Here is a 26,587-nt window from a genome sequence, read left to right on the forward strand (position 1 = left end):
GTAATGACTGGGTGGTGACAGGCATCAGATGAATGGAAGAGATAGAAAAAGAGAGGATAGATAGAGGATGGAGGGAGTATAATATGATATAATATAATAATATACCTCCCTTCCCTCTCTACTCCTATCCACTTCTATAGGTCATTGTGTCCCCTATAGATCTACTGGTTTAAGGATGGGAAGCAGGTCATTGTGTAACTCTGTGGTTTATATCTCCTGTCCCGTATAGATCTACTGGTTTAAGGATGGGAAGCAGGTCATTGTGTAACTCTGTGGTGTATATCTCCTGTCCCGTATAGATCTACTGGTTTAAGGATGGGAAGCAGGTCATTGTGTAACTCTGTGGTTTATATCTCCTGTCCCGTATAGATCTACTGGTTTAAGGATGGGAAGCAGGTCATTGTGTAACTCTGTGGTGTATATCTCCTGTCCCGTATAGATCTACTGGTTTAAGGATGGGAAGCAGATCTCTAAGAGGAGTGAACACTACAGGATCAGCCGTGACGCTGACGGAACCTGCAACCTCCACACCGCCGCCGCCTCATTGGACGATGACGGCAACTACACCGTCATGGCTGGTAACCCCGAGGTGAGAACACCTGACCCACACACACACACACACACACACACACACACACACACACACACACACACACACACACACACACACACACACACACACACACACACACACACACACACAGGACCCGACTGATTCACACCCCATGTAGAAAACTCTGCACAGACTTTCACACCAAGTTGTTTCACACTGATCTACTGTACACAAGGGACATATACACACTGTATCTATGGACACGCATACACACACACACATTATCAGGACCAAGCCGTTTGGCAGCCAGTGGTGCCGTTTGGCAGCCAGTGGTGCTGATGCTGTTAGCAGTCATTAGTTCTGGAGAATAATAGCCATGGAGAAGATAAGGGTCTCCAGCCAGCAAGGGGAAGCAGGCGTTGAGTGAGACAGGAAATCACTAAAGCCTTCATGTGGATCGAGAGTTCATGTACTGTTGGCTCTCTGAGAGCCTGGCCAACTTCAACACATTGTACTTCCTCCCGGACGTGGGTTTTAGTTGAGTTTGAGTATGAACAGTCATAAACGTTGAACAAACGTCTTTCTCTCTCTCCCTCTCTCTCTCAGGGGAGGGTGAGCTGTACTGGCAGGATGATGGTCCAGGCAGTGAACCAGAGAGGGAGGAGCCAGCGCTCTGCACCTGGACATGTTCGCAGGTACAGGAAGACTACAATACCTGACACAGAAGGAGAGGGCAGAAAAACACTGTTGGCTATTATTCATATGCCGTTCTTACAGATGTGGCATCTTCATTTGATCACTCTTTTGTTTATGAGAATTTTCCTGCATTATGATTTACATAAATTCACTGAAAACCTACACTGACACGCGGTTATATTACCAGTATTGAACTTTTCATGTAGCCTACTTTTGGCCAGCCTAACCACCGGTCAAGCAACATTATTGACTAAATGTTCATATTCACAATGATACCAAGTATATATACATAAATTCCAAACGACCATTATTATGACCTTTTAAAAGAGTTATGTACAGTATTGTTGATACAAGTGTGTGTTAAATCATTGTGCTGACATTTTTATGTGAGGTGAATAGTGTAGCGTGAGAGGGCGGAAACACCTGTTGGTTCTGCTCTGTTAGATTGATAGGTGTAATATTTGTTCTGCATAATACCTGTCCCACGTATAATAACACTCCCACACCCAACCGAACGGAAACGAACGCACACACACACACACACACACACACACACACACACACACACACACACACACACACACACACACACACACACACACACACGTGCATTACGGTAAGCTGATCTGTACACAGACACTCCCAGATAAGGCCTTCATTTGTCTGAGTAGAGCGTTTGAAGATATCCATCAGTACATCTCTCTCCTTCTTACCCTCTCTCTTCCCCTCGCTCCGCTCTGCACAGCTCGGGTGTATTTACGCTGTGTGGAGGGATGGTGATGTCATTGTTGTGATAGTGCAGGAGGACAGGGAACGCCTGGGGTCATGACCCACCATAGAGTTCCAAAACGGAGAGACAGGGTGCTGTTAGTGGGAGCACTGGGTTCTGTTAGGTGTAAAATTCTTGCTCTGCCTCCCTCTCTTAGACCTAGGTCTCGGTCCAGAGACAGTGGTGATGAGAACGAGAATATCCAGGAGCGTCACTTCCGCCCCCACTTCCTGCAGGCGCCCGGTGACCTCATTGTCCAGGAGGGCAAGCTCTGCCGGATGGACTGCAAGGTGAGACCACACCCCCTTAACACTGAACCCATCTCTCCTTGACCTCTTCAACTACAGCCACACGTTTAGGATTCTACCATTATAGGTCTGCTGTTTGTGGAGGACTGGGAGCTTTTTCATTACTGGAAGCAGTGCAGGTTCTAAGAATTCCTAAAAGGAACATTCCAACTTTCCAAAATGAACCCTGGTGTTCAGCAAATAGTAAATCATAGAAAATGGAGGAAAGCGGTGCAGATCCACCCTCTAATTGTGTGTATGTGTCAGAGATGAGGAGTGTCTGTGGGCCTGAGAAAGGTGTCCTCCCCATTAATTCCATATACTGGGGAAGAAAAAAACTGCAGGCTGTATATTTAATTTCTTCTTTCATGATGAATGGCTCAGAGCGCAAGAGGAGGGAAAATCCTGGGGTCATTTTGCTAGGATTACGGGGATGTCTCTCTCACTCTTTCTGCAATTATGTCTCTCTCCATACTCTCCTTCCCTTTGTTTTCGCTTTCTCTGTCCGTCCCCTTTTCTCCCTTTCTCACTAGGCCACTAATCCTCCCTGTGCGGTCAGACCGTTAGAAAACTATGTTACAAAACTGTAATACAACCAAACAGCACCATACACGGATTTCACACGCTATAAAAAGACTCCCTTTTTATACTCGTCCAAAAAATAAACACAGTGAGTCTCCAATGTCTTGGGGCTCTGAATGTCAATTATATTTATAGAATATATTTCTTTCCAAATCGTTTGTGGGTTTCCAAACTTTCCATGCCAATAGTGTCTCAACTACAGGAAGTGTTCTGCAGTCAGGCTGAACCATGTTGTTCAACAAAAAATGTATAAATTCTTCTTCCAGCACTCAATACAGTCAAGGCCGGACACACACACACACACACACACACACACACACACACACACACACACACACACACACACACACACACACACACACACACACACACACACACACACACACACACACACACACACACACACACACACACACACACACACACACACACACACACACAGGTGGGCTCTACTGGTCAGACCTGAGGAAGGGGAAGGTGTGGGTTATGCAGCGGGTGCTGAAAAGAGAGACGGGTCCTTTTAAAGGCCAGGCAGTTCCCATGAGAAAACATGCAGGCGACCGGGAGACTCCAGACAAGCAACAATAAAACACTGCTGCTCTCACTGCAGACAGAGACACACCATATTACTGTACTCACAATGCAAATATATACCAGCACATATACACTGCAGATAGAGTCATGCTCCATCTAGATTCAAATCACCACATCACTGTATAAATAACACAATGTGATGTGTGAGTATTATATGTGTGAGTATGTGTTGTGTGTCCCCTCTAGGTGAGTGGCTTGCCCACACCAGACCTGATCTGGCAGTTGAATGGTCAGACCATCCGTCCTGATTCCGCCCACAAGATGCTAGTGAGGGAGAATGGCGTACACTCATTGGTCATCGAGCCCGTGTCCAGCCGCGACGCAGGCATCTACACCTGCATCGCTAGCAACCGCGCCGGACAGAACTCCTTCAACCTGGAACTCATTGTCGCAGGTAGACACCCACGCAGTACATAGATGTATAAGTATAGACAGATGAACAACATTAAAACATTGTTACAGGAATGTACCCATAATCTGTGCTTGACTTGGACTGAAATAGGTTCCAGTACTCATTGTGGGTGCCGGTACTGTTTATATTTAGGTGAAGGAGCTCCACAATACTTTTGAGCTACTATTCTATAAGAGGAACAGGAGCTCAAGCAGTAGAACATTTGAGGTGTTGGTACTCAGCTCCGGTGAGCTCCTCCTACCCAAGTCAAGCATTGGCCATAATATTTTAGATGTCTTTTCAGATATAAGGGCCCTTTGTCCATTTTTATTTGTTGATGCAAATACCGTAGTACTTATCACAATACGTCATAGTTTGATATACTATTGACTGACTGTGGTCTCTCTCTTGTCTCCAGCCAAAGAGATTCACAAGGCCCCTTCGTTCATCGAGAAGCTGCAGAACACTGCTGTTGCCGAAGGTAACCCTGTACGTCTGGAGTGTCGTGTGTCGGCTGTCCCCAGCCCAAAGATCTTCTGGAAGAAAGAGAACGAGTCTTTCACTCGCAATACAGACAGGATCAGGTAAGTCAGCTCTACCATTCACCGTCTATGGCTTGTATTATATAAGTCCAATAACAGTCAAAGGAAGTAGTGTAGCAATATTATTGGTAAGCAGCCTCTTAAACTGGACCTGCAAATGATAAAGATATTGACGATCTGACAACAGTTGGTGAAACTCGGTCCTGAGGGAGTGTGTTGAACTCTGTTTCCCAGCATGCACCAGGACAACTGTGGCTACCTGTGTATGATCATCCAGCCAGCCATGAAGGAGGATGCTGGTTGGTACACCGTGTCGGCCAAAAATGACGCTGGCATTGTATCCAGCACCGCACGACTCGACGTCCACAGTAAGTCCTCCAGACACCAATGTCTTTCTCTGTGTCCACACAAACCAACTGAATATTATATACCCTCTAAACACACAGGACCAAATGTAAAAGGCTAAATCACTGTTATTGTCTCTGTTCTCATCTCTTCCACCTATGTTCCGTCCTCAGCTCAGTGGCAGCAGCCCAACACTCCCAAGCCTAAGAAGGTGCGTCCGTCTACGAGTCGCTACGCAGCGCTGACAGAGAGAGGACTGGACGTGAAGGCAGCCTTCTTCCCTGACTCCAGCCCCCTGCAGCCGGGAGGCCTGGTGGAGAGTGATGACCTGTAGAGACCAGCGGGGTTCACACACCCCACTCAACCCCCTAATGCCTTAAAACGGACCCCCAGTGCTACAAGCACCAACCCCTGTTCTCCCCCGTTCTCCCCAGACATATAGGGGTAAATGTAATCCCCTCCATCCGAGGCGTATTACAACAATGCCACAGATACTATTTTGGAAGATGGATGACGGGCAATGTGACACCCCATAATATGTCAGTGTCAATGAAACATGGATCCCAACTTAGGATCAGATGGGGTGGCAGGTAGCCTAGTGTTTAGAGCTTTGTGCCAGTAACCGAAAGGTTGCTAGATCGAATCCCCAAGCTGACAAGGTCAAAATCTGTCGTTCTGCCCCAGAACAAGGCAGTTAACGCAAGAATTTGTTCTTAACTGACTTGCCTAGTCAAATAAAGGTTAAATAAAAAATGTAATAAAAAGATGGTTCCATTTTATCAACCAGAGGAATCTACCCTTGGTGGCCATTGAAGTTTGTTTGCAATTCTGTGGTCCATTAAAAAAAAATATTGTTCACAAATTTCTGAAAATGGGTGGTGGAACTGAAGAAGACTTGAATGTTGGTAAATTAGTTCTCAAAGTAACACTACCATAAACACACACCTCTTAAGTGCCTAAGATATCTCACATTAACTCTTTGTAAAAAAACTATATGTTTTAAAGTCTAAAGTAGTGTTATTATGCATGTGACAATGGTGCCATTTGTAATGCTCTATCTAAATTGATGCCTTACTTATGAAATACTCCCCCAACAAAGGCACCAAATTATAGGGGTAGAGATATTTAGAAACGGGACAGACTTTGGAAGCAATGGAAAGGTATGGAAAGTCCAAAGCATGGGAGCCGCACGTCATGTTTCCCTGGACTGTTGAGAGACGAAAGAGAGTTGTTCTTTTATATGGTTATCACCGCATAGTCTTGGTAATATAGCACAACATGGATATAAACAGTGTCTGGTTTTAGTTATTAATAGCACAAATCCATAGATATCAGCATTGTCAGGTTCAACATTTAGCACAATTACCACCGATATTGCACAAGGACTTACATACTTTTTTTCTTGTTCTTTTGTCAGGTCAAATGACCTTGAAAGTTCATACTATTTAGTGACTAGATGAGTTGTGAAAAAGAGAATGTTGGCTGAATGACTCGGACACCGTTGAGAGCTCTCACCGTTGCCATGGTAACTTCGGTGATTGATTGATGGATAGAGAGGGCCATGACTGGCTAGGAGGTACTGGTGTGTGAAGGTTGACTGTAACAGGGACAGGAAGAGGGGTTATCCTGTGGCAGGAGGCCCAGATGATCAGTCTCAGCCCAGTGACAACAGTCACTTCAACGCTTGTGAACTGTGTGATCCATGAGTGGAAGTCAAGGACAGAGGAAAGCAAGTTTTTTTGGAATAGAATTCACTGTAGATGACAAAGAAGAAATTGACTATGTTGATGAAATGATGATGGTGTTGATGAGGAAAATGATGGTTATGACTGATGACTGATTTTGGAGATCAGTTATTTGCTTTGGTTTATTTTTGAAGTTTAAAATCTTCACAGACACGAGACAGTCCTAATAATGGCTTCAGTTGATTGATCACACACCACAGATTGTCTGCTTTATTTTTGTATGAGAAAACCTTCTCAAGAAACTTGACATAAATTATATTAGTGATTTTTTCTCTCTCAAATGTTCAATGACAAAACATAATCATGTCTGTTTTAAAATATCATACTTTTTGAAACAATATATTGGGCGTATTTCAATCACAATATCTGTCCATGTTTTTATGAGGCACTTATACCAAATGACTATTATTATTAATTATAGCAAAGCTGTTAAGGGAAAAGATATACACAGAATTGTATTGAAATAAGTAATGATATATTTTCTCTCACTACTGCATTATTAAATAGGCTTCTTTTGCTGTATCTGTTCACAGCATGTTTCGTCCTGCCATTACTGTGATCAGTCACACAAACATATATGACACCTTTTTGATTTCTATGCCTGTATATGGAATGTTCTCATGTTACATCAGTTCATGAAAGATAATAAAACAATCTAAGTGTCTAGAGGTACTGTGTTTATGTTGAGTGAGGAGACAGTAGGAGACTGCTCAAATCAATTCCATACAAAAACGTACCCAGCAGCTATATGATCCATCACAGGGGAAATGCCATTCTTTATTGAGAATTCTTATCAGATTTGACCTTGATCCCTAGTTTACATCGTCTCCACCTTGATCTTAGGTCACATGATAGACAGCAGCTGAGCGCAGATGCCCCAGATCCATGAAGGCTTCTAATGACGTGTAAATATATGTGACTGTTGAGCACCCTGGAGCGGTGTGTGTGAGGGGACTGGGCAGCACACTCCAGTGAGGTGAAATGTCTCTCCACTGGAGGAAATAACAGATGAGATCACAGCATTTCAACTCTCCACACTGAGCATGACAGTCACCTCTGACCCCATCCATTTGCACCACCGATCCTGAGCTGTAACTGGACCCTCAAAACATTCCATGGGCTAAAAATCCCCTCCAGCTGTAGGCACTAGGCAGGCAGGCAGTCAGACCCCATCCATACCCCCTCTCTGGGCCCCTCCAGGGCTGGGCTCAAGGGGGGGCGGCGGTTGGGGCCTGCACTGTGTCACGGTCCCCCAGGGGAGTGGGAGAGTGAAACATGAGAGCTTTGGTCAGCACTAGGTGCCTATAAGTCATGGAAAGAGTAATAGCATTAAATCTGCTGATCAAAGTTAAGGCCTCAGGAGCGTGGAGGGCCAGACTGAGTCAGACACAGTGGAGTCAGCAGTGTTAGTCATGAAAAACTGTCCCTCACATAAAGACACACCCCCTCTGAGCTATGTGGAGCAGTACCCTGTGACTCAGCACTGTGTACAGATAGGGGCAACAGTATTACATGAACCATACACACGTGTACATATCTATGGCCCTGACTATTACAAGGTCAAGCCCACACAACATTTGAGAGAAATACGCTTTTTGTGCAAATTGAACATTTCAGTTCGTGAAACATGGAACCAACACGTTACATGTTGCGTGTATATTTTTGTTCAGTATAGATAAAAAGCAGATATTTATCTCTTTCCTATGCATGAACCCAGCCCATCCTAAGCTAAAACATACATATTCTGGAAAACACAGAACTCTCCATTGTAATTCTCATCCGAGACACAGGCTGAGTCTCTAAACCACCCAGCTGACAGTGTTGGGAGGTATAGTGGGCACCAGGTGTATATAGAGGGGTCGAGGGCCTCCCTACATGGCCAGCTGCAGCCCTCCGTCCACCACCAGCACCTGCCCTGTGATGTAGGGAGACTCCAGGAGGAAAAGAACAGCCTTGGCCACCTCCTCAGGCTCCCCAAACCTCCCCAGGGGGATGGTCCGCACCCCCTCCCCTTCCCTCAGCCCCACTGTCATGTCTGTCCGGATGAAACCTAGAGGAGAAAAGATAAGGGAGGGTCAGCGTCAGGAGAAAACTGAATTCGAGCTGAGTGGACATTGGAAATCAATATCCTAGGTACAGTACAAGTCTTTCTATTTTAGCATGACAATAATGAAGGAGATGGCTGAAGCATACAGAGGAGTACAAAGGCTAGGACAAGACAGAAGAGAAGTTGAGGAGAATAGGCAGACTATAGATGAAAGAGAGAGAGGAGCAGTAAAGAAAAGAGGAAGAGACAGTTCCATACCTGGAGCCAGCAGGTTAACTCTGACATTGCGCGCGGCCACCTCCTTGGCCAGGGAGCGAGTGAAGCCCTCCAGACCTGCTTTACTGGCGCTGTACACACACTGACCTGCGTTCCCCTTCAACCCCACCACAGAGCCTACAGTACACACAGATCACAACCATGAGCACAGTGATTTGGCTAACTAAACGTAAAGTGAAGTGAGAGATTATGTTTATTCCCTGGACCACAACCACCACCTTGTGGCCAAATGGCAACATAGAATGCATCTGATCTCTCAGCACCCTGAGCGGAGTTGCCAGTAACCGGATGTATCCCGGTTTTCAGGGATACAGCTAATTCAACCTAGCTTCCTTTTCCGCTGAAAACCGGATGTGGGAACTCCGCTCAGGCGCTTTCTTCTACGTCTGCTACGTTAGGTTAGTACCTCAGTAGTGTGAAGGATGCTGGACATACGGTGCATTCAGAAAATATTCAGACCCCTTGACTTTTTCCACATTTTGTTAAGTTATAGCTTTCTTCTAAAATATATTAAATAGTTTTTTCCCCTTCATCAATCTACACACAATACCCCATAATGACAAAGCAAAAACAGGTTTTCAGAAATGTTTGCAAATTTATATTTAAAACCCCCCCCCGGAAATATCACATTTGCATAAGTATTCAGACCCTTTACTAAGTACTTTGTTGAAGCACCTTTGGCAGGTCTTCTTGTGTATGACGCTACAATCTTGGCACACCTGTATTTGGGGAGTTTCTCCCATTGTTCTCTGCAGATCCTCTCAAGCTCTGTCAGGTTGGATGGGAGGCATTGCTGCACAGCTATTTTCAGGTTTCTCCAGAGATGTTCAATCGCTGTCATGTGTCTTTTACTGAGGAGTGGCCACTCAACCATAAAGGCCTGATTGGTGGAGTGCTGCAGAGATGGTTGTCCTTTTGGAAGGTTCTCCCATCTCCAAAGAGGAACTCTATCGGGTTCTTGGTCAGCTCCCTGACCAAGGCCCTTCTCCCCCGATTGCTCAGTTTGGTCGGGCAGCCAGTCTTGTTGGTTCCAAACTTCTTCCATTTAAGAATGATGGAGGCCACTGTAGTCTTGGGGACCTTCAAAGCTGTAGAAATGCTTTGGTAACCTTCCCCAGATCTGTGCCTCGACACAATCCTATGTTGGAGCTCTACGGACAATTCCTTCAACCTCATAGCTTGGTTTTTGCTATGACATGCACTGTCAACTGTGTGACCTTATATAGACAAGTGTGTGCCTTTCCAAATCATGTCCAATCAATTGAATTCACCACAAGTGGACTCCACTCAAGTTGTAGAAACATCTCAAGGATGATCACTGGAAACAGGATGCACCTGAGTCTCATAGTAAAGGGTCTGAATACATACGTAAATATGGTATTTCTAAAACCCTGTTTTTGCTTTGTCATTATGGGGTATTGTGTGTAGACTGCTGATGATTTTTTATTTGTTTAATCAATTTTAGAATAAGGCTGTAACGTAACAAGAATTCAAGGGGTCTGAATACTTTCCGAAGGCACTGTACAGTAACAGTACCTATGTTGACAATGGCCCCTCCCTGGGTGTGGAGCATGCTCCGTAGCGCTGCCTTGCATGTCAACATGCTCCCCAGTAGGTTGGTATGAAGCAGAGCCACCATGTCCTCGGGCCTGGTCCTCAGCAACAGACCATCCCTGAACACACACACAAAGACAGGAAGGTGCACACACACACACAGGAGATGGATGAGTTATATTTTTATACACATGCAAGCTCACCGACTTATGACTATCATGGGAGTTCTGAAGGTATGAAACTAACGAGTACTGATTCATGCAAGTATTTCACACGCACACACCTGTTGATACCAGCTGCATTCACCAGGTATGAGATGTTTCCACAGGTCTTCTGGATCGTCTCAAATATCTTCTGAACTTCCTCTCCTTTGGAGACGTCACAACTAAAGGCCATATGGTCAGCTAGAAAACGAGAGATTAGTTAAACATAAGGTAAACCGAAAACTACAACTGTGTTTAGGCCTGATAAACAACATAAGTGAATGTGCACTAGCCTAATCATCTGGTTAGAATAGGGGTTCCCAAACCTTTTTGGCCCATGACCCCATTTTGATATTTAAAAAAATGTGCGACCCCCCCCACCATGTAAAAATAAGTTATGTAATCAACGGCCAATGTTAACTTTTTTAAATGGGGCTATGACAGTTTATTACAAATAATTCTGACAGTACTTTTCACAGTATTTAAATCTGAAGGAAGTATGGTTTGAAGTGACAGAATTGACGGAAGTTCAGTAGATCATCAGTCAATAATTTTGTATGATATTCTGTGTTGAAAAACTAGCCTGTACCTTATTTTTCCCCCAGTCGTACTTAGTGCCTGGCCCTGTCCACTCTGTGTTCCTGAGAGTCTTTTCTTTCATTGATGGGGTCATTATATTTGCAGCTTAAATGGTTCAAAAGATAGTAAGACATTTGTAGGAAGAAAACAGAAAACATGCTGTTTATGACAACCGCATCTAGCGGCTACTGGAGGTTACCGACGTAACCCCGGTTCTATGAACCAAGCGCAATTCTCTTGCTAGACATTTTTTAATTAGGCAACCCCATATGCGGTCGTGACCCCGAACTTGGGAAACGCTGGGTTAGACATTGAAAATGTGAACAGCAGAGCCCAACTAAGAGGTGCATGACACCCCTGCAGGTATAATACTGTACCTCCAGCAAGGGACACCACAGTGGCCTGAGCAACATCCTGGTTCCTGGACACCACAGCAACCCTGCAGCCTCTCTCTGCCAGTAGCCTTGATACAGCCCTGCCAATGCCCCTGGAGCCCCCACACACCACACACAGCCTGGACATGCCCCTGCCCTGCAGGAGAGACCACATCACAGGGCAAAGTCAAAGATGAGATGACATTGGCATTTGGTTTCAGGGTGAGTCGGGTTTAACGTCTACTGAAGCCCTTCCTTAAAGCTAGAATCCATAAGTTTCATTTTTGGACATATAAATTAATGATATACAGTGCATTGGGAAAGTATTCAGACCACTTCCCTTTTTTCACATTTTGTTATGTTACAGCTTTATTCTAAAATTGATGAAATAAAACAAATCCTCATCAATCTACACACAATACCCCATGAGGACAAAGCAAAAACATGTTTTCAGATTTGTTTCAAAAATAAAAATACCCTTTTCAAAAATAAAAAGACCCGATGGTCACACTGGCAGAGCTCCAGAGTTCCTCTGTGGAGATGGGAGAACCTTCCAGAAGGACAACCATCTCTGCAGCACCACCAATCAGGCCTTTATGGTAGAGTGGCCAGACGGAAGACACTCCTCAGTAAAAGGCAAATGACAGCCCGCTTGGAGTTTAACAAAAGCGACCTAAAGGATGCTCAGACCATGAGAAACAAGATTATCTGGTTTGATGAAACCAAGATTGAACTCTTTGGCCTGAATGCCAAGCACAACGTCTGGAGGAAACCTGACACCATCCCTACGGGGAAGCATAGTGGTGACAGGATCTGACTGTGGGGATGTTTTCAGCGGCAGGGACTGGGAGACTAGTCAGGATTGATGAACGGCGCAAAGTACATGATGAAAACCTGCTCCAGAGCACTCAGGACCTCAGACTGGGGCGAAGGTTCACCTTCCAACAGGACAAACACCCTAAGCACACAGCCAAGACAACGCAGGAGTGGCTTCGGGACAAGTCTCTGAATGTCCTTGATTGGCCCAGCCAGAGTCCTTGAATGCGATTGAAAATCTCTGGAGAGACCTGAAAATAGCTGCGCAGAAACGCTCCCCATCCAACCTGACAGAGATTGAGAGGATCTGCAGAGAAGAATGGAAAACTCCACAAATACATGTGTGCCAAGCTTGTAGCGTCATACCCAAGTACTGAGTAAAGGGTCTGAATACTTACAGTACCAGTCAAAAGTTTGGACACACCTACTCATTCAAGAGTTTTCTTTATTTTGCTATTTTTTACATTGTAGAATAATAGTGAAGACAACAAAACTATGAAATAACACATATAGAATCATGTAGAAAGCAAAAAAGTGTTAAATCAAAATATATTTTATATTCTTCAAAGTAGCCACCCTTTGCCTTGATGACAGCTTTGCACACCCTTGGCATTCTCTCAACCAACTTCACCTGGAATGCTTTTCCAACAGTCTTCAAGGAGTTCCCACATATGCTGAGCACTTGTTGGCTGCTTTTCCTTCACTCTGTGGTCCAACTCATCCCAAGCCATCTCAATTGGGTTGAGGTCAGGTGATTGTGGAGGCCAGATCATCTGATGCAGCACTCCATCACTCTCCTTCTTGAAAAAATAGCCCTTACACAGCCTGGAGGTGTGTTGGGTCATTGTCCTGTTGAAAAACAAATGATAGTGGGACTAAGCGCAAACCAGATGGGATGGCGTATCGATGCAGAATGCTGTGGTAGCCATGCTGGTTAAGTGTTCCTTGAATTCTAAATAAACCATAGACAGTGTCACCAGCAAAGCACCCCCATACCATCACACCTCCTCTTCCATGCTTCATGGTGAGAACCACACATATGGAGATCATCTGTTCACCTACTATGCGTCTCACAAAGACACAGTGGTTGGAACAAAAAATCTCAAATTTGGACTCAACCGACCAAAGGACAGATTTCCATTGGTCTAATGTCCATTGCTCATTTTTGTTGGACCAAGCAAGTCTCTTCTTATTATTGGTGTCCTTTAGTAGTGGTTTCTTTGCAGCAGTTCAACCATGAAGGCCTGCTTGACGCAGTCTCCTATGAACAGTTGATGTTGAGATGTGTCTGTTACTTGAAGTCTGTGAGATGCAGTTAACTCAAATGAACTTATCCAAGTAGCAGCAGTGTAAAAACAAAGGGGGGGGGGGGGGGGGGGGGGTCAACGTAAATAGTCCGGTTGGCCATTTGATTAGTTGTTCAGCGGTCTTATGGCTTGGGGGTAGAAGCTTGGGGGTAGAAGCTGTTGAGCAGCCTTTTGGTCCGAGACTTGGCGCTCCGGTACCGCTTGCCGTGCGGTAGCAGAGAGAACAGTCTATGACTGGGGTGACTGGAGTCTTTGACAATGTTTTTGGCCTTCCTCTGACACCGCCTAGTATATAGGTCCTGGATGTCAGGAAGCTTGGCCCTACTGATGTACTGGGCTGTACGCACTACCCTCTGTAGTGCCTTGCGGTCAGATGCTGAGAAGTTGCCATACCAGGCGGTGATGCAACTGGTCAGGATGCGCTTGATAGTGCAGCTGTAGAACTATTTGAGGATCTGGGGACCCACGCCAAATCTTTTCAGTCTCCTGAGAGGGAAAAGGTGTTGTCTTGCCCTCTTCACAGCTGTCTAGTTGTGTTTGGACCATGATAGTTTGTTGGTGATGTGGACACCAAGGAACTTGAAACTCTCGACCTGCTCCACCTCAGTCCCGTCAATGTTTATTTTTTAAATTTTGTAAGACATTTTTTAATTACCTTTATTTATACAGGTTTTTCTCATTGAGATAACATCTCTTTTCCAAGAGAGACCTGGTCCAATAGTAGCAGGGGGGACAACGTTTCATACAAAACAACTTACATACACTAACACAACATTAAACACAACTATAAAGGCACATACAGTACAACAAAAACATTTTATGTAAAAAACACGAAAGTCTTGAATAAAAACTGTCCTAAAGAGAATTACACTCTTCTATGATATATACATCGATCAAGTGTTTAAACTCCACCAACCAAACTACATCATCAAATTTTTAAATGTTCAAGAGAGAATTCCAGGACCACGGAGCCGAGTAACTAAAACTATTTCAACCATGACCTGTTCTAATTTTTGGTACTGTTCGAAGCAAATGAGAATGGGACATTAAATTAATATTTATTTACCGAACTAACTAAAAAAGAACAGAGATAAAATGGCATTTTACCCAATATGGCCTTATAAATCAGTGTATACCAGTGTTTAAGCCTACGCAAGGTCAATGACGACCAGCCAACAGCGCTGTAGAGATCACAATGATGTGTTAGACGTTTTTGATTTTTAATGAACCTGAGGGCTGCATGATACACTGAATCGAGGACTCTCAGGGTAGTGGTTGAGGCCTGCATATATATAACATCACTAAAATCTAAAACCACCAGTAATGTACATAGTACCAGCTCCTTCCTGGCATCAAAAGAAAACAAGCCTTATGCCGGTAAAAAAAAACTATTCTCAGCTTGAGCTTCCTTATCAAGTTCTCTACATGCACAGTGAAGCTCAGTTTATCATCAACCCACACACCCAAATATTTGTAGACTTTAAATTGCTCTATAGTATGTCCAGCCAATGTAGCAATGACATGATTAGTAACATGCCTGGCATTTGAAAATACCATGCATTTTGTTTTACCCGAATTTAGAACCAGCTTTAAATCATACAGATTCTGTTGTATGATGTTAAATGCTCTTTGGGCATTTTCAAAAGCTAAACTGCTACCACTTGAATAAAGAACAGTATAATCTGCATAAAAATGAACATCCGCTGTTTCCATAAGATCTCCAATGTTGTTGATATACAAAATGAACAACAGTGGGCCCAAAATAGAACCTTGCGGAACACCTGAGCACACCTCTATGGACTCAGATTAACAACCATCCGCCATTTCACATTGTGTACAATTTGATTGGTTTATAAATGATATATCTAGAGTTTGACCCGTAATTCCACAATATTTTAACCTTTGCACTAACACAGCATGGTCCACGGTGTCAAAAGCCTTCGACAAATCAATAAAGATTGTAACTGAGAGAACAATGTAACATCTTATCAAGAGCACAATGGATGTCATTTAAAACCTTCAATGTTGCTGAAACAGTGCTGTGGCCAGACCTAAAACCTGATTGCATTCCATTTAAGATGTTGTTTTCTTGCAAGTAGGCCTTCAGCTGCCTACTAACTAAGGACTCCAGTACCTTTGACAGTACAGACAATTTTGATATGGGTCAATAGTTGTCAAGTAGCGAAGGATCTCCACCTTTCAGGAGAGGCAGTACAAAAGCAGATTTCCATAACTTGGGGATTTCCTTGTCATCAAGCGTGAGGTTAAAAATACATGTTAAGGGGGGAGCAATGATGTCTGCAGCTAGGTGTAGGAAGCGGGGGTCTAGTTCATCAGGGCCAGGGTTTTTTTCCCCCATCAATTTCTTTCAGGGCGTTACACACTTCTAAAACAGAGAAGGATGAAAAGGAGAACATGGTGAAGGAGTACACAGGGGTGTCAGGTAAATTCATAGGGGGCTCAATTATACCTTTGACCTTTTTAAATAAACTGCCTGCATCTAGAAAATGTTGATTTAAGGCTTTCAGAATAGAGGTTCTCTCAGTTACAATCTGTGTGTCTGCCAACAATTGTTTGGGAAGCTGTGCATCTTTTTTGCACTCCAAACTTTTCACTACTTGCCAGAATTTGGATAGATTATTTAAATTATGTGAAGTAGATTTGAGGTAGTGGTCTGCTTTCAATTTACGGATCATAGTCACACCCATATTTCAAAGATGTTTAAAATCCATCCAATCATCTGCCAAACCAGTCCCTCTTCCTTTAGCCCACATAGCATTTCGTTCTCTTATGATTTTTGTAAATTCCTTAGTAAACCAAGGGTTCTCTCTGCCCTTAATCCTGAATGGGGGCATGCCAATTGCATGCATCCTGGAATGCATTGTGGAAGTAAGAAAAGGCTAGATACATCATGTAAAAATCATTCAATATCAAACCGCTTCCAGTTTCTTTTCGTAATGACACATGGAGATTTCTTTGGAATTTTACCATCTCTCACACAGGCAATAGCACAGCGATCACGTAATGGGGGCCTGTTCGGCCCTCCTTTTCATATAGTTCACGATCAGCTCCTTTGTCTTGCTCACATTGAGAGAGAAGTTGTTGTCCTGGCACCACAATGCCAGGTCTCTGACCTCCTCCCTATAGGCTGCCTCATCGTAGTCGGTGATCAGGCAACAACACACTGTTGTGTCGTCAGTAAACTTAATGATGGTGTTGGAGTCGTGCTTGACCACGCAGTCGTGGGTGAACAGGGAGTACAGGAGCGGAATAACAACGCACCCCTGGGGGGCCCCAGTGTTGAGGATCAGCATGGCAGATGTGTTGTTGCTTACCCTTACCACCTGGGGGCGGCCCGTCAAGAAGTCCAGGATCCAGTTGCAGAGGGAGATGTTAAGTCTCAGGGTCCTTAGCTTAGTGATGAGCTTTGTGGGCCCTACGCTGAGCTGTAGTCAATGAACAGCATTCTCACATAGGTGTTCCTTTTGTCCAGGTGGGAAAGGGCAGTGTGGAGTGCGATTGAGATTGCGTCATCCGTGGATCTGTTGGGCTGTATGCGAATTGGAATGGGTCTAGGGTTTCTGGCATGATGGTGTTGATGTGAGCCATGACCAGCCTTTCAAAGCACTTCATGGCTACCGAAACCTTTGAGTACATGTCTTGGTAATCTGTCTGGCCCCGCGGGTTTGTGAATGCTGACCTGTTTAAAGGTCTTGCTCACATCGGCTATGGAGAGAGTTATCACACAGTCGTCTGGATTAGCTGGTGTTAGCTGATTATGCATGCTTCAGTGTTGCTTGCCTCAAAACGAGCATAAAAGGCATTTAGCTTGTCTGGTAGGCTCGCGTCACTGGGCAGCTCGCAGCTGGGTTTCCCTTTGTAGTCCGTAATAGTTTTCAAGCCCTGACACATCCGACAAGCGTCAGAGCCGGTGTAGTTGGATTCAATCTTAGTCCTGTATTGACACTTTGCCTGTTTGATGGTTTGTCTGAGGGCATAGCGGGATTTCTTATAAGCGTCCGGATTAGTGTCCCGCTCCATGAAAGTGGCAGCTCTAGCCTTTAACTCGGTGCGGATGTTGCCTGTAATCCATGGCTTCTGGTTGGGAATTGTACGTACGGTCACTGTGAGGAACGACGTCGTCGCTGCACTTATTGATGAAGCCGGTGACAGAGGTGGTATACTCCCATTGGATGAATCCCGGAACATATTCCAGTCTGTGCTAGCAAAACAGTCCTGTAGCGTAGCATCTGCGTCAACTGACCACTTCCGTAATAAGCAAGTCACTGGTACTTCCTGCTTTAGTTTTTTTTGTAAGCAGGAATCAGGAGGATAGAATTATGGACAGATTTGCAAAATGGAGGGCGAGGGAGAGCTTTGTATGCGTCTCGGTGTGTGGAGTAAAGGTGGTCTAGTTTTTTTTCTCTGGTTGCACATGTGACATGCTAGTAGAAATGAGTTAAAACAGATTTAAGTTTGCATTAAGGTCCCCGGCCACTAGGAGCGCCGCTTCTGGACGAGTATTTTCTTGTTTGCTTATGGCATTATACAGCTCGTTGAGTGCGGTCTCAGTTTGTGGTGGTAAATAGACGGCTATGAATAATATTGATATTGATGAGAACTCTCTTGGTAGATAGTGTGGTCAATAGTGTGGTCACCTCAAGACTTCTTATTAATATTAGACATCGCGCACCAGCAGTTATTGGCAAATAGACACACACCCCTGTCCATTGTCTTATCAGACATAGCTGCTCTGTCCTGCCGAAACACGGAGAAGCCAGCCAGCTCTATATTATCCACGTTGTCGTTCAGCCAAGTCTCTGTGAAACAAGATATTACAGTATTTTCAGGTCTCTCCAGAGATGTTCGATTAGGTTCAAGTCCGGGCTCTGGCTAGGCCACTCAAGGACATTCAGAGACTTGTCCCGAAGCCACTCCTGCGTTGTCGTGGCTGTGTGCTTAAGGACATTGTCCTGTTGGAAGGTGAACCTTCGTCCCAGTCCGGGGTCCTGAGCAGGTTTTCCTCAAGGATCTCTCTGTACTTTGTTCCATTCATCTTTGCCTCCATCCTAAGTAGTCTCCCAGTCCCTGCCGCTGAAAAACATTCCCACAGCATGATGCTGCCCCCACCATGCTTCACCTTAGGGATGGAACCAAGTTTCCTCTAGACATGACCCTTGGCATTCAGGCTAAAGAGTTTAATCTTGCTTTATCATGGTCTGAGTGACTTTAGATGCCTTTTGGCAAACTCCAAGCAGGCTGTTATGTGCCTTTTACTGAGGAGTGGCTTCCGTCTGGCCACTCTACAATAAAGGCCTGATTGGTGGAGTACTGCAGAAATGGTTGTCTTTCTGGAAGGTTCTCCCATCTCCCCAGAGGAACTTTAGAGCTCTGTCAGTGTGACCATCGGGTTCTGGGTCACCTCTCTGACCAAGGCGCTTCTCCTCTGATTGCTCAGTTTGGCTGGGCGGCCAGCTCTAAGAAGAGTCTTGGTAGTTCCAAACTTTTTCCATTTAAGAATGATGGAGGCCACTCTGTTCATGGGGACCTTCAATCCTGTCTCGGAGCTCTACGGACAATTCCTTTGACCTCATGGCTTGATTTTTGCTCTGACATGCACTGTCAACTGTGGGACCTTATATAAACAGGTGTGTGCATTTCAAAATCATATCAGATCAATTGAATTTACCACAGGTGGACTCCAATCAAGTTGTAGAAACATCTCAAGTACGGTCAATGGAAACAGGATGCACCTGAGCTCAATTTCGAGTCTCATGTAAATAAGGTATTTCAGTTTTGTATTTTTAATACATTTGCAACCTGACAGAGCTTGAGAGGATCTGTTGAGAAGAATGGGAGACACTCCCCAAATACAGGTGTGCCAAGCTTGTAGAGCCATACCCAAGAAGACACAAGGCTGTAATCGCTGCCAAAGGTGCTTCAACAAAGTACTGAGTAAAGGGTCTAAATCCTAGTAAAAATTCCCTGTCTTAGGTCCGTTAGGATCACCACTTTATTTTAAGAATGTGAAATGTCAGAATAATTATATTTGAATTATATTTCAGCTTTTGTTTCTTTCATCACATCCCCAGTGGGTCAGAAGTTAACATACACTCAATTAGTATTTGGCAGCATTGCCTTTAAATTGTTTAACTTGGGTCAAACGTTCCAGGTAGCCTTCTACAAGCTTCCCACAATAAATTGGGTGAATTTTGGCCCATTCCTCCTGACAGAGCTGGTGTAACTGAGTCCGGTTTGTAGGCCTCCTTGCTCACACACGCTTTTTCAGTTCTGCCCACAAATGTTCTATAGGATTGAGGTCAGGCCTTTGTGATGGCCACTCCAATACCTTGACTTTGTTGTCCTTAAGCCATTTGCCACAACTTTGGAAGTATGCTTGGGGTCATTGTCCATTTGGAAGACCCATTTGCAACCAAGCTTTAACTTCCTGACTGATGTCTTGAGATGTTGCTTCAATATATACACATAATTTTCCTGCATCAGGATGCCATCTATTTTGTGAAGTGCACCAGTCCCTCCTGCAGCAAAGCACCCCCAAAACATGATGCTGCCACCCCCGTGCTTCACGGTTGGGATGGTGTTCTTCAGCTTGCAAGCCTCCCCTTTTTCCTCCAAACATAACGATGGTCATTACGGCCAAACAGTTCTATTTTTGCTTCATCAGACCAGAGGACATTTCTCCAAAAAGTATGATCTTTGTCACCACGTGCAGTAGCAAACTGGCTTTTTTACGGCGGTTTTGGAGCAGTGGCTTCTTTCTTGCTGAGCGGCCTTTCAGGTTATGTCGATATAGGACTCGTTTTACTGTGGATATAGATACTTTTGTAGATGTTCCCTCCAGCATCTTCACAAGGTCCTTTGCTGTTGTTCTGGGATTGATTTGCACTTTTCGCACCAAAGTACGTTCATCTCCAGGAGGCAGAACGTGAGTCCTTCCTGAGCGGTATGACGGCTGTGTGGTCCCATGGTGTTTATGCTTGCGTACTATTGTTTGTACAGATGAACGTGGTACCTTCAGGCGTTTGGAAATTGCTCCCAAGGATGAACCAGACTTGTGGAGGTCTACAAAATGTCTTTGGATTTTCCCATGATGTCAAGCAAAGAGGCACTGAGTTTGAAGACAGGCCTTGAAATACATCCACAGGTACACCTCCAATTGACTCAAATGATGTCAATTAGCCTATCAGAAGCTTCTAAAGCCATGACTTCATTTTCTGGAATTTTCCAAGCTGTTTAAAGGCACAGTCAACTTAGTGTATGTAAACTTCTGACCCACTGGAATTGTGATACAGTGAATTATGTGTGAAATAATCTGTCTGTAAAGAATTGTTGGAAAAATCACTTGTGTCATGCATAAAGTAGATGTCCTAGCCAACTTGCCCAAACTATAGTTTGTTAACAAGAAATGTGTGGGGTGATTGAAAAACGAGTTTTAATGACTCCAACCTAAGTGTATGTAAACTTCCGACATCAACTGTATATAAATGTAATATTTAAGTATTTTTTTAAAATAGAAATTAGCAAACATTTCTAAAAACCTGTTTTTGCTTTGTCATTATGGGGTATTGTGTGTAGATTGATGAGGAAACAAAACAATTTAATACATTTTAAATTAAGGCTGTAACGTAACAAAATGTGGAAAAGTCAAGGGGTCTGAATACTTTCCAAATGCACTGTATATGGAACAGTTGTCAATTTGTTGTCCTTAAATGAAACTGGTACTTTTTTATTCAGCACAATTTTCTTTAACCAATTTTGGTCTTTAATGCAGTCCCAACAGGCAAGTTCCTTACTTTCTCCCCCTTCCACTTTCCTTTTCCATTTTTGAGGTAATGCTGCAATTAGTTGGTTGTAATTTTGGATAGAGCAATGGAAATTCAGGCCGGTACGACCTGGTGCTAGGGCCGGCCCCCAGGCAGCCCGCTTAGCCGGCGGAGTGCCGCCTGTCGGCCTTCCGGAATGTGCCCCCCACTGCATCCCCAAAGAGCCTCCGAGGGTGCGCAGGTGACAAGTTTATGCTCATCTTGCAGCAGTATGTAGGAGGGAGATTCCGAGATGTGAGAAGTGTGCAGGAGGGCATGGGTCAAAGGAGTATGTCGTTTCAGTACAAAAAGTGGAGTGTTTCAATTGTGGGAGTGGCCATGTTGCAAGTGATCAGAAATGTCTTGTGTGAGTGAGACAGGTTGAAGTTTCCAGGGTGAGAGCAGTGAGGTAAGTAGAAAATGGTGGGCAAAGGGTGAGGGAGCCTGAGAGGCCTGTACAGAGTAACCCGAACAGTTTGTGCTTTAGTAAGGCTGGCTTCTTGCCGTTTATTGCTATGGTCATTAATTGCGCTGCTCAGATGGAAAGAAAATCCAAGTAGATGTAATTTTCTAGTAGCAGCAGAGAAGTTTTTGGGTGTCAGAGATTTTAGTGCAGAAGAACTACAGGGGGGTTTGAGAGAAGGGTTTTCAGCCTCCCAGGCTGACAACCTGGTGTAGGATCTGTTAGGGCCAAAGTAGCAGGAAGGGGTGGTGGGGTGTGTTGGGGATAGTGGTGTATATACAGTGAGCTCCAAAAGTATTGGGACAGTGACACATTTTTGGTCGCTTTGGCTCTGTACTCCAGCACTTTGGATTTGAAATGATACAATGACTATGAGGTTAATGTGCAGACTGTCAGCTTTAATTTGAGGGTATTTTCACCAATATTGGTGAACAGCACTTTTTGTACATAGTCCCCCCCCCTATTTTAGGGGACCAAAAGTATTGGGACTAATTCACTTATATGTGTATTAAAGTAGTCAAAGGTTTAGTATTTGGTCCCATGTTCCTAGCACGCAATGATTACATTTTTGGGTGCATTTGCTGTTTGTTTTGGTTGTGTTTCACATTATTTTGTGCCCAACAGAAATGAATGGTAGCTAATGTATTGTCATTTTGCAGTCACTTTTATTGTAAATAAGAATAGAATATGATTCTAAACACTTCGACATTAATGTTGATGCTACCATGATTACAGATAGTCCTGAATAAAGATGAGTGAGAAAGTTTGATGCATAAATATCATACCCCAAGACATGCTAACCGCTCACCATTACAATAACATCTGAGGTTAGCATTTTTTGAGGGGTATGATATTTATGCATCTAACTTTCTCACTCGTTATTCACATTTCATTCAGGATTATCCGTAATCATGGTAGCATCCACATTAATGTAGTGTTAAGAAACATATTCTATTCTTATTTACAATAAAAGTGACTCCAAAATGACACAATACCCTCACATTAAAGCTGACAAATCTGCACTTCAATCTCATAGTCACTGTATTATGTTCAATCCAAAATGCTGGAGTACAGAGCCAAAACAACAAAACATGTGTCACAACTTCGTTTAAGAACAGAATGGAACTAAACGGCTTCTGTTGCAAAACGTTTTGCAATAGAACTGGCCTAATGAATACACCCTTGGCCTTGTCAAAACAACAACACGGCTGGGCCATAGACCCACAGATAGAACAATGATTTAGTTATACAAATATTTGATAGACCGGCTAGCTAGTAACATTATTCTGGACAGAGCATGCAACTGTCTGTGTGGCTGTTAGTTGATTTAAAAGCTAAGTTAGCTAGCTATGCTAGCAAGATAATTTGAAGGTACTTTGGTGCAAAACTCACGTTTTCACGCAACTCTGTTGTCGTTTAAGATGGATACCAAGTTGGCATTTCACTCCATATAATTCTTATCGTTTGACTATTCGGGTCCTTTGGCAATAATATGTGCAAACGTTAGTTGATCATTGACACCGTACACACACGGAGGTCGCCATTTTTCCTGTGGTGCGTTTATTAATTCGACCACATGGGGGAGCAAGAGATACGCACATAAATCTCACAGCTCGTGCCAGTGTCCCCGGACCACTGAGGTTGGCTGTGTCCCTCACAGGTAGCTGGACCCACAGACATACCACACCACAGCCTGTCCACAGTTTAGACATGATGATCAAACCTACTCTAGGTTTAGGGTTAGAGTTACAGTTAGGTTTGAACCGGGAATAATAAGATAATTAGGTGGGTGCTTACATTTGTCATATTTCACACATGTACAAGTGTATGTGTGAATTGGAATTCGTTTTTTGCATATCTCACTCCCCCCGAGACAACCCCGGAGAGTAGGGTCAGAGCCAGGGATCAGCCATTATTGACAGCGACCCTGGAGCAATGGTTGTAGTTGAGGTTAGGGTTAGGGTTGTGGTTGTGGTTGAGGTTGAGGTTAGGGTTGGAACTGGGATGTGGACGTTCAGATTCAGATGTCCTCAGAGAGGCAAATCGTTTTGCAGCAGCCATAAAACATATCACATAAAAAAAATAATAGCAAAGGATATTTACAAGCAAATAGGCTGGGTAATTGCAGCTTCATAGTCCAAGTGCTAAGTGCAATTAGTCCAGCGTTAGGTGCAAAAACTCGACATACCAGTTGCGGCCCACTTTTTGGAAGCGAACCACTCTATTTCGTCCCTACGTTACATCGGCATCGAATGCGTCAGCCCCTTCCTAGGAGAGGGGGTGACCTCGACAATTTATTGTTAAAATGAGAGGCTGCCTGGATCTTTAATTTAAAGTCCCTTGCTCCCTTCTATCTCGACGTAGACTTTGATCTATAGTCATTCTTGTGATTATTGGGATTTTGCTATTTATTGTAAATGTTTGTATGCTATCCATTCATGTTTTTATACAATACCGGTCAAAAGTTTTAGAACACCTACTCATTTAAGGGTTTTTCATTATTTGTACTATTTTCTATATTGTAGAATAATAGTGAAGACTTCAAAACTATGAAATAACACATATGGAATCATGTAGTAAACAAAAAAGTGGTAAACAAATTTTACCCATCTACCAATAGGTGACCTTCTTTGCGAGGTATTGGAAAATATATTTTATATTTGAGATTCTTCAAATGCCCAACCTTTGTCTTGATGACAGCTTTGCACACTCTTGGCATTCTCTCAACCAGCTTCACCTGGAATGCTTTTCCAACAGTCTTGAAGGAGTTCCCACATATGCTGAGCACTTGTTGGCTGCTTTTCCTTCACTCTGCGGTCCGACTCATCCCAAACCATCTCAATTTGGTTGAGGTCGGGGGATTGTGGAAGCCAGGTCATCTGATGCAGCACTCCAGCACTCCCCTTCTTGTTCAAATAGCACTAACACAGCCTGGAGGCGTGTTCGGTCATTGTCCTGTTGAAAAACAAATGATAGTCCCACTAAGCCCAAACCAGATGGGATGGCCTATCGCTGCAGAATGCTGTGGTAGCCATGCTGGTTAAGTGTGCCTTGAATTCTAACTAAATCACAGACAGTGTCACCAGCAAAGCACCCCCACACCATAACACCTCCTCCTCCATGCTTTACGGTGGGAACCACACATATGGAGATCATCCGTTCACCTACTATGCGTCTCACAAAGACACGGTGGTTAGAACCAAAAATCTCAAATTTGGACTCCGGACCAAAGGACAGATTTCCACCAGTCTAATGTCCATTGCTCGTGTTTCTTGGCCCAAGCAAGTCTCTTTTTCTTATTGGTGTCCTTTAGTAGTGGTTTCTTTGCAGCAATTTGACCATGAAGGAATGATTCACACAGTCTCCTTTGAACAGTTGATGTTGAGATGTGTCTGTTACTTGAACACTGTGAAGCATTTATTTGGGCTGCAAATTCTGAGGCTGGTAACTCTAATGAACTAGTCTTCTGCAGCAGAGGTAACTCTGGGTCACCCTTTCCTGTGGCGGTCCTCATGAGAGCCAGTTCCATCATAGCGCTTGATTGTTTTTGCAACTGCACTTGAAGAAACTTTCAAAGTTCTTGACATTTTCCATATCGACTGACCTTCATGTCTTAAAGTAATGATGGGCTGTCATTTCTCTTTGCTTATTTGAGCTGTTCTTGCCATAATATTGACTTGGTCTTTAACCAAATAGGGCTATCTTCTGTATACCCCCCTTACCATATCACAACACAACTGATTGGCTCAAACGCATTAAGATGGAATAAATTCCACAAATTAACTTTTAACAAGGCACACCTGTTAATTGAAATGCATTCCAGGTGATTACTTTATGAAGCTGGTTGAGAGAATGCCAAGAGTGTACAAAGCCCTCATCAAGGCAAAGGGTGGCTATTTGAAGAATCTCAAATATAAAATATATTTTGATTTGTTTACCACTTTTTTGGTTACTACATGATTCCATATGTGTTATTTCATATGTTTGATGTCTTCACTATTACTCTACAATGTAGAAAATAGTAAAACTTTTGACTGGTAATGTATGTTCTATTTATATCTGTAAATGAACCAATGATATCAAGCCATACCCGGCCATGATTACAGACTCCTGTGTGTGTCCTTTGACGCTATATAAACTAGTGACCCGCAGTGTTTGTCATTATACCCTGATGAAGACTACTTGTCTGTCGAAACATTGGTTATTAGGTTCTTAATTCAAATCAAATGTTATTGGTCACATACGCGTCATTAGCAGACGTTATTGCGGGTGCAGCAAAATGCCTGTGCTTCTAGCTCTGACAGTGCAGTAATATCTAACAAGTAATATCTAACAAATTACTCAACATACCCAATACACACAAATCTAAGTAGGAATGAATTAAGACTATATACATATATGGATGAGCGATGTCAGAGCGGAATGGACTAAGATGAGTAATGCAAGATATGTAAACTTTATTAAGTGACTAAGATACCGTAGAAGTATAGAAAACAGTATATACATATGAGATGAGTAATGCCAGATATGTAAAATTAAATTATTGCATCTGAGCTCCAAGTGTGCGGCTCCCGTTTTCTTCTTGAAGTGTTCTACTCCGCTAGCCAGCACCTTACCTAAGCAGGTGTGCGTTTATTTCAC

At 43.6% G+C, this 26,587-nt stretch overlaps 2 protein-coding genes across 7 annotated transcripts in view; one reads left to right on the forward strand and one right to left on the reverse strand.

Annotated features, from left to right (window-relative positions):
• The window catches only part of LOC115192399 (palladin), a 57,066-nt gene extending 51,712 nt beyond the window's left edge, over window positions 1–5,354 (forward strand). For all 6 annotated transcript variants that reach the window (XM_029750864.1, XM_029750868.1, XM_029750866.1 and 3 more), the window contains 7 exons: window positions 440–589; window positions 1,160–1,248; window positions 2,176–2,308; window positions 3,668–3,875; window positions 4,291–4,456; window positions 4,649–4,782; window positions 4,933–5,354. In XM_029750864.1, coding sequence (XP_029606724.1) covers window positions 440–589; window positions 1,160–1,248; window positions 2,176–2,308; window positions 3,668–3,875; window positions 4,291–4,456; window positions 4,649–4,782; window positions 4,933–5,093 — 1,041 coding nt within the window. In that variant the 3' untranslated portion in view covers window positions 5,094–5,354. The remainder of the gene's footprint in view (window positions 1–439; window positions 590–1,159; window positions 1,249–2,175; window positions 2,309–3,667; window positions 3,876–4,290; window positions 4,457–4,648; window positions 4,783–4,932) is intronic.
• A 1,324-nt stretch (window positions 5,355–6,678) lies between these two features.
• LOC115192400 (carbonyl reductase family member 4) lies at window positions 6,679–23,520 on the reverse strand. Its single transcript, XM_029750871.1, has 6 exons — window positions 23,339–23,520; window positions 11,541–11,694; window positions 10,665–10,785; window positions 10,364–10,500; window positions 8,810–8,944; window positions 6,679–8,554 (listed from the first exon to the last, which is right to left on the reverse strand). Exons 2-6 carry the CDS (start codon window positions 11,683–11,685, stop codon window positions 8,376–8,378), a joined length of 717 nt encoding a protein of 238 aa, XP_029606731.1. The 5' UTR covers window positions 11,686–11,694; window positions 23,339–23,520; the 3' UTR covers window positions 6,679–8,375.
• Window positions 23,521–26,587: the final 3,067 nt, after the last annotated feature.

This window comes from Salmo trutta, chromosome 4, assembly GCF_901001165.1.
Source record: "Salmo trutta chromosome 4, fSalTru1.1, whole genome shotgun sequence".
Lineage (NCBI taxonomy): Eukaryota > Metazoa > Chordata > Actinopteri > Salmoniformes > Salmonidae > Salmo > Salmo trutta.

Bases quoted from the DNA above. Each gene is read 5' to 3' on its own strand.
- LOC115192400 (XM_029750871.1), bottom strand. From the start codon at position 11,685: ATGTCCAGGCTGTGTGTGGTGTGTGGGGGCTCCAGGGGCATTGGCAGG. The intron at 10,786-11,540 runs GTACAGTATTAT...CTCGTTTTCTAG, and splicing joins TGTGGTGTCCCTTGCTGGAG to CTGACCATATGGCCTTTAGT. The intron at 8,945-10,363 runs GTACTGTTACTG...TGTGTACTGTAG, and splicing joins AGGGGCCATTGTCAACATAG to GCTCTGTGGTGGGGTTGAAG.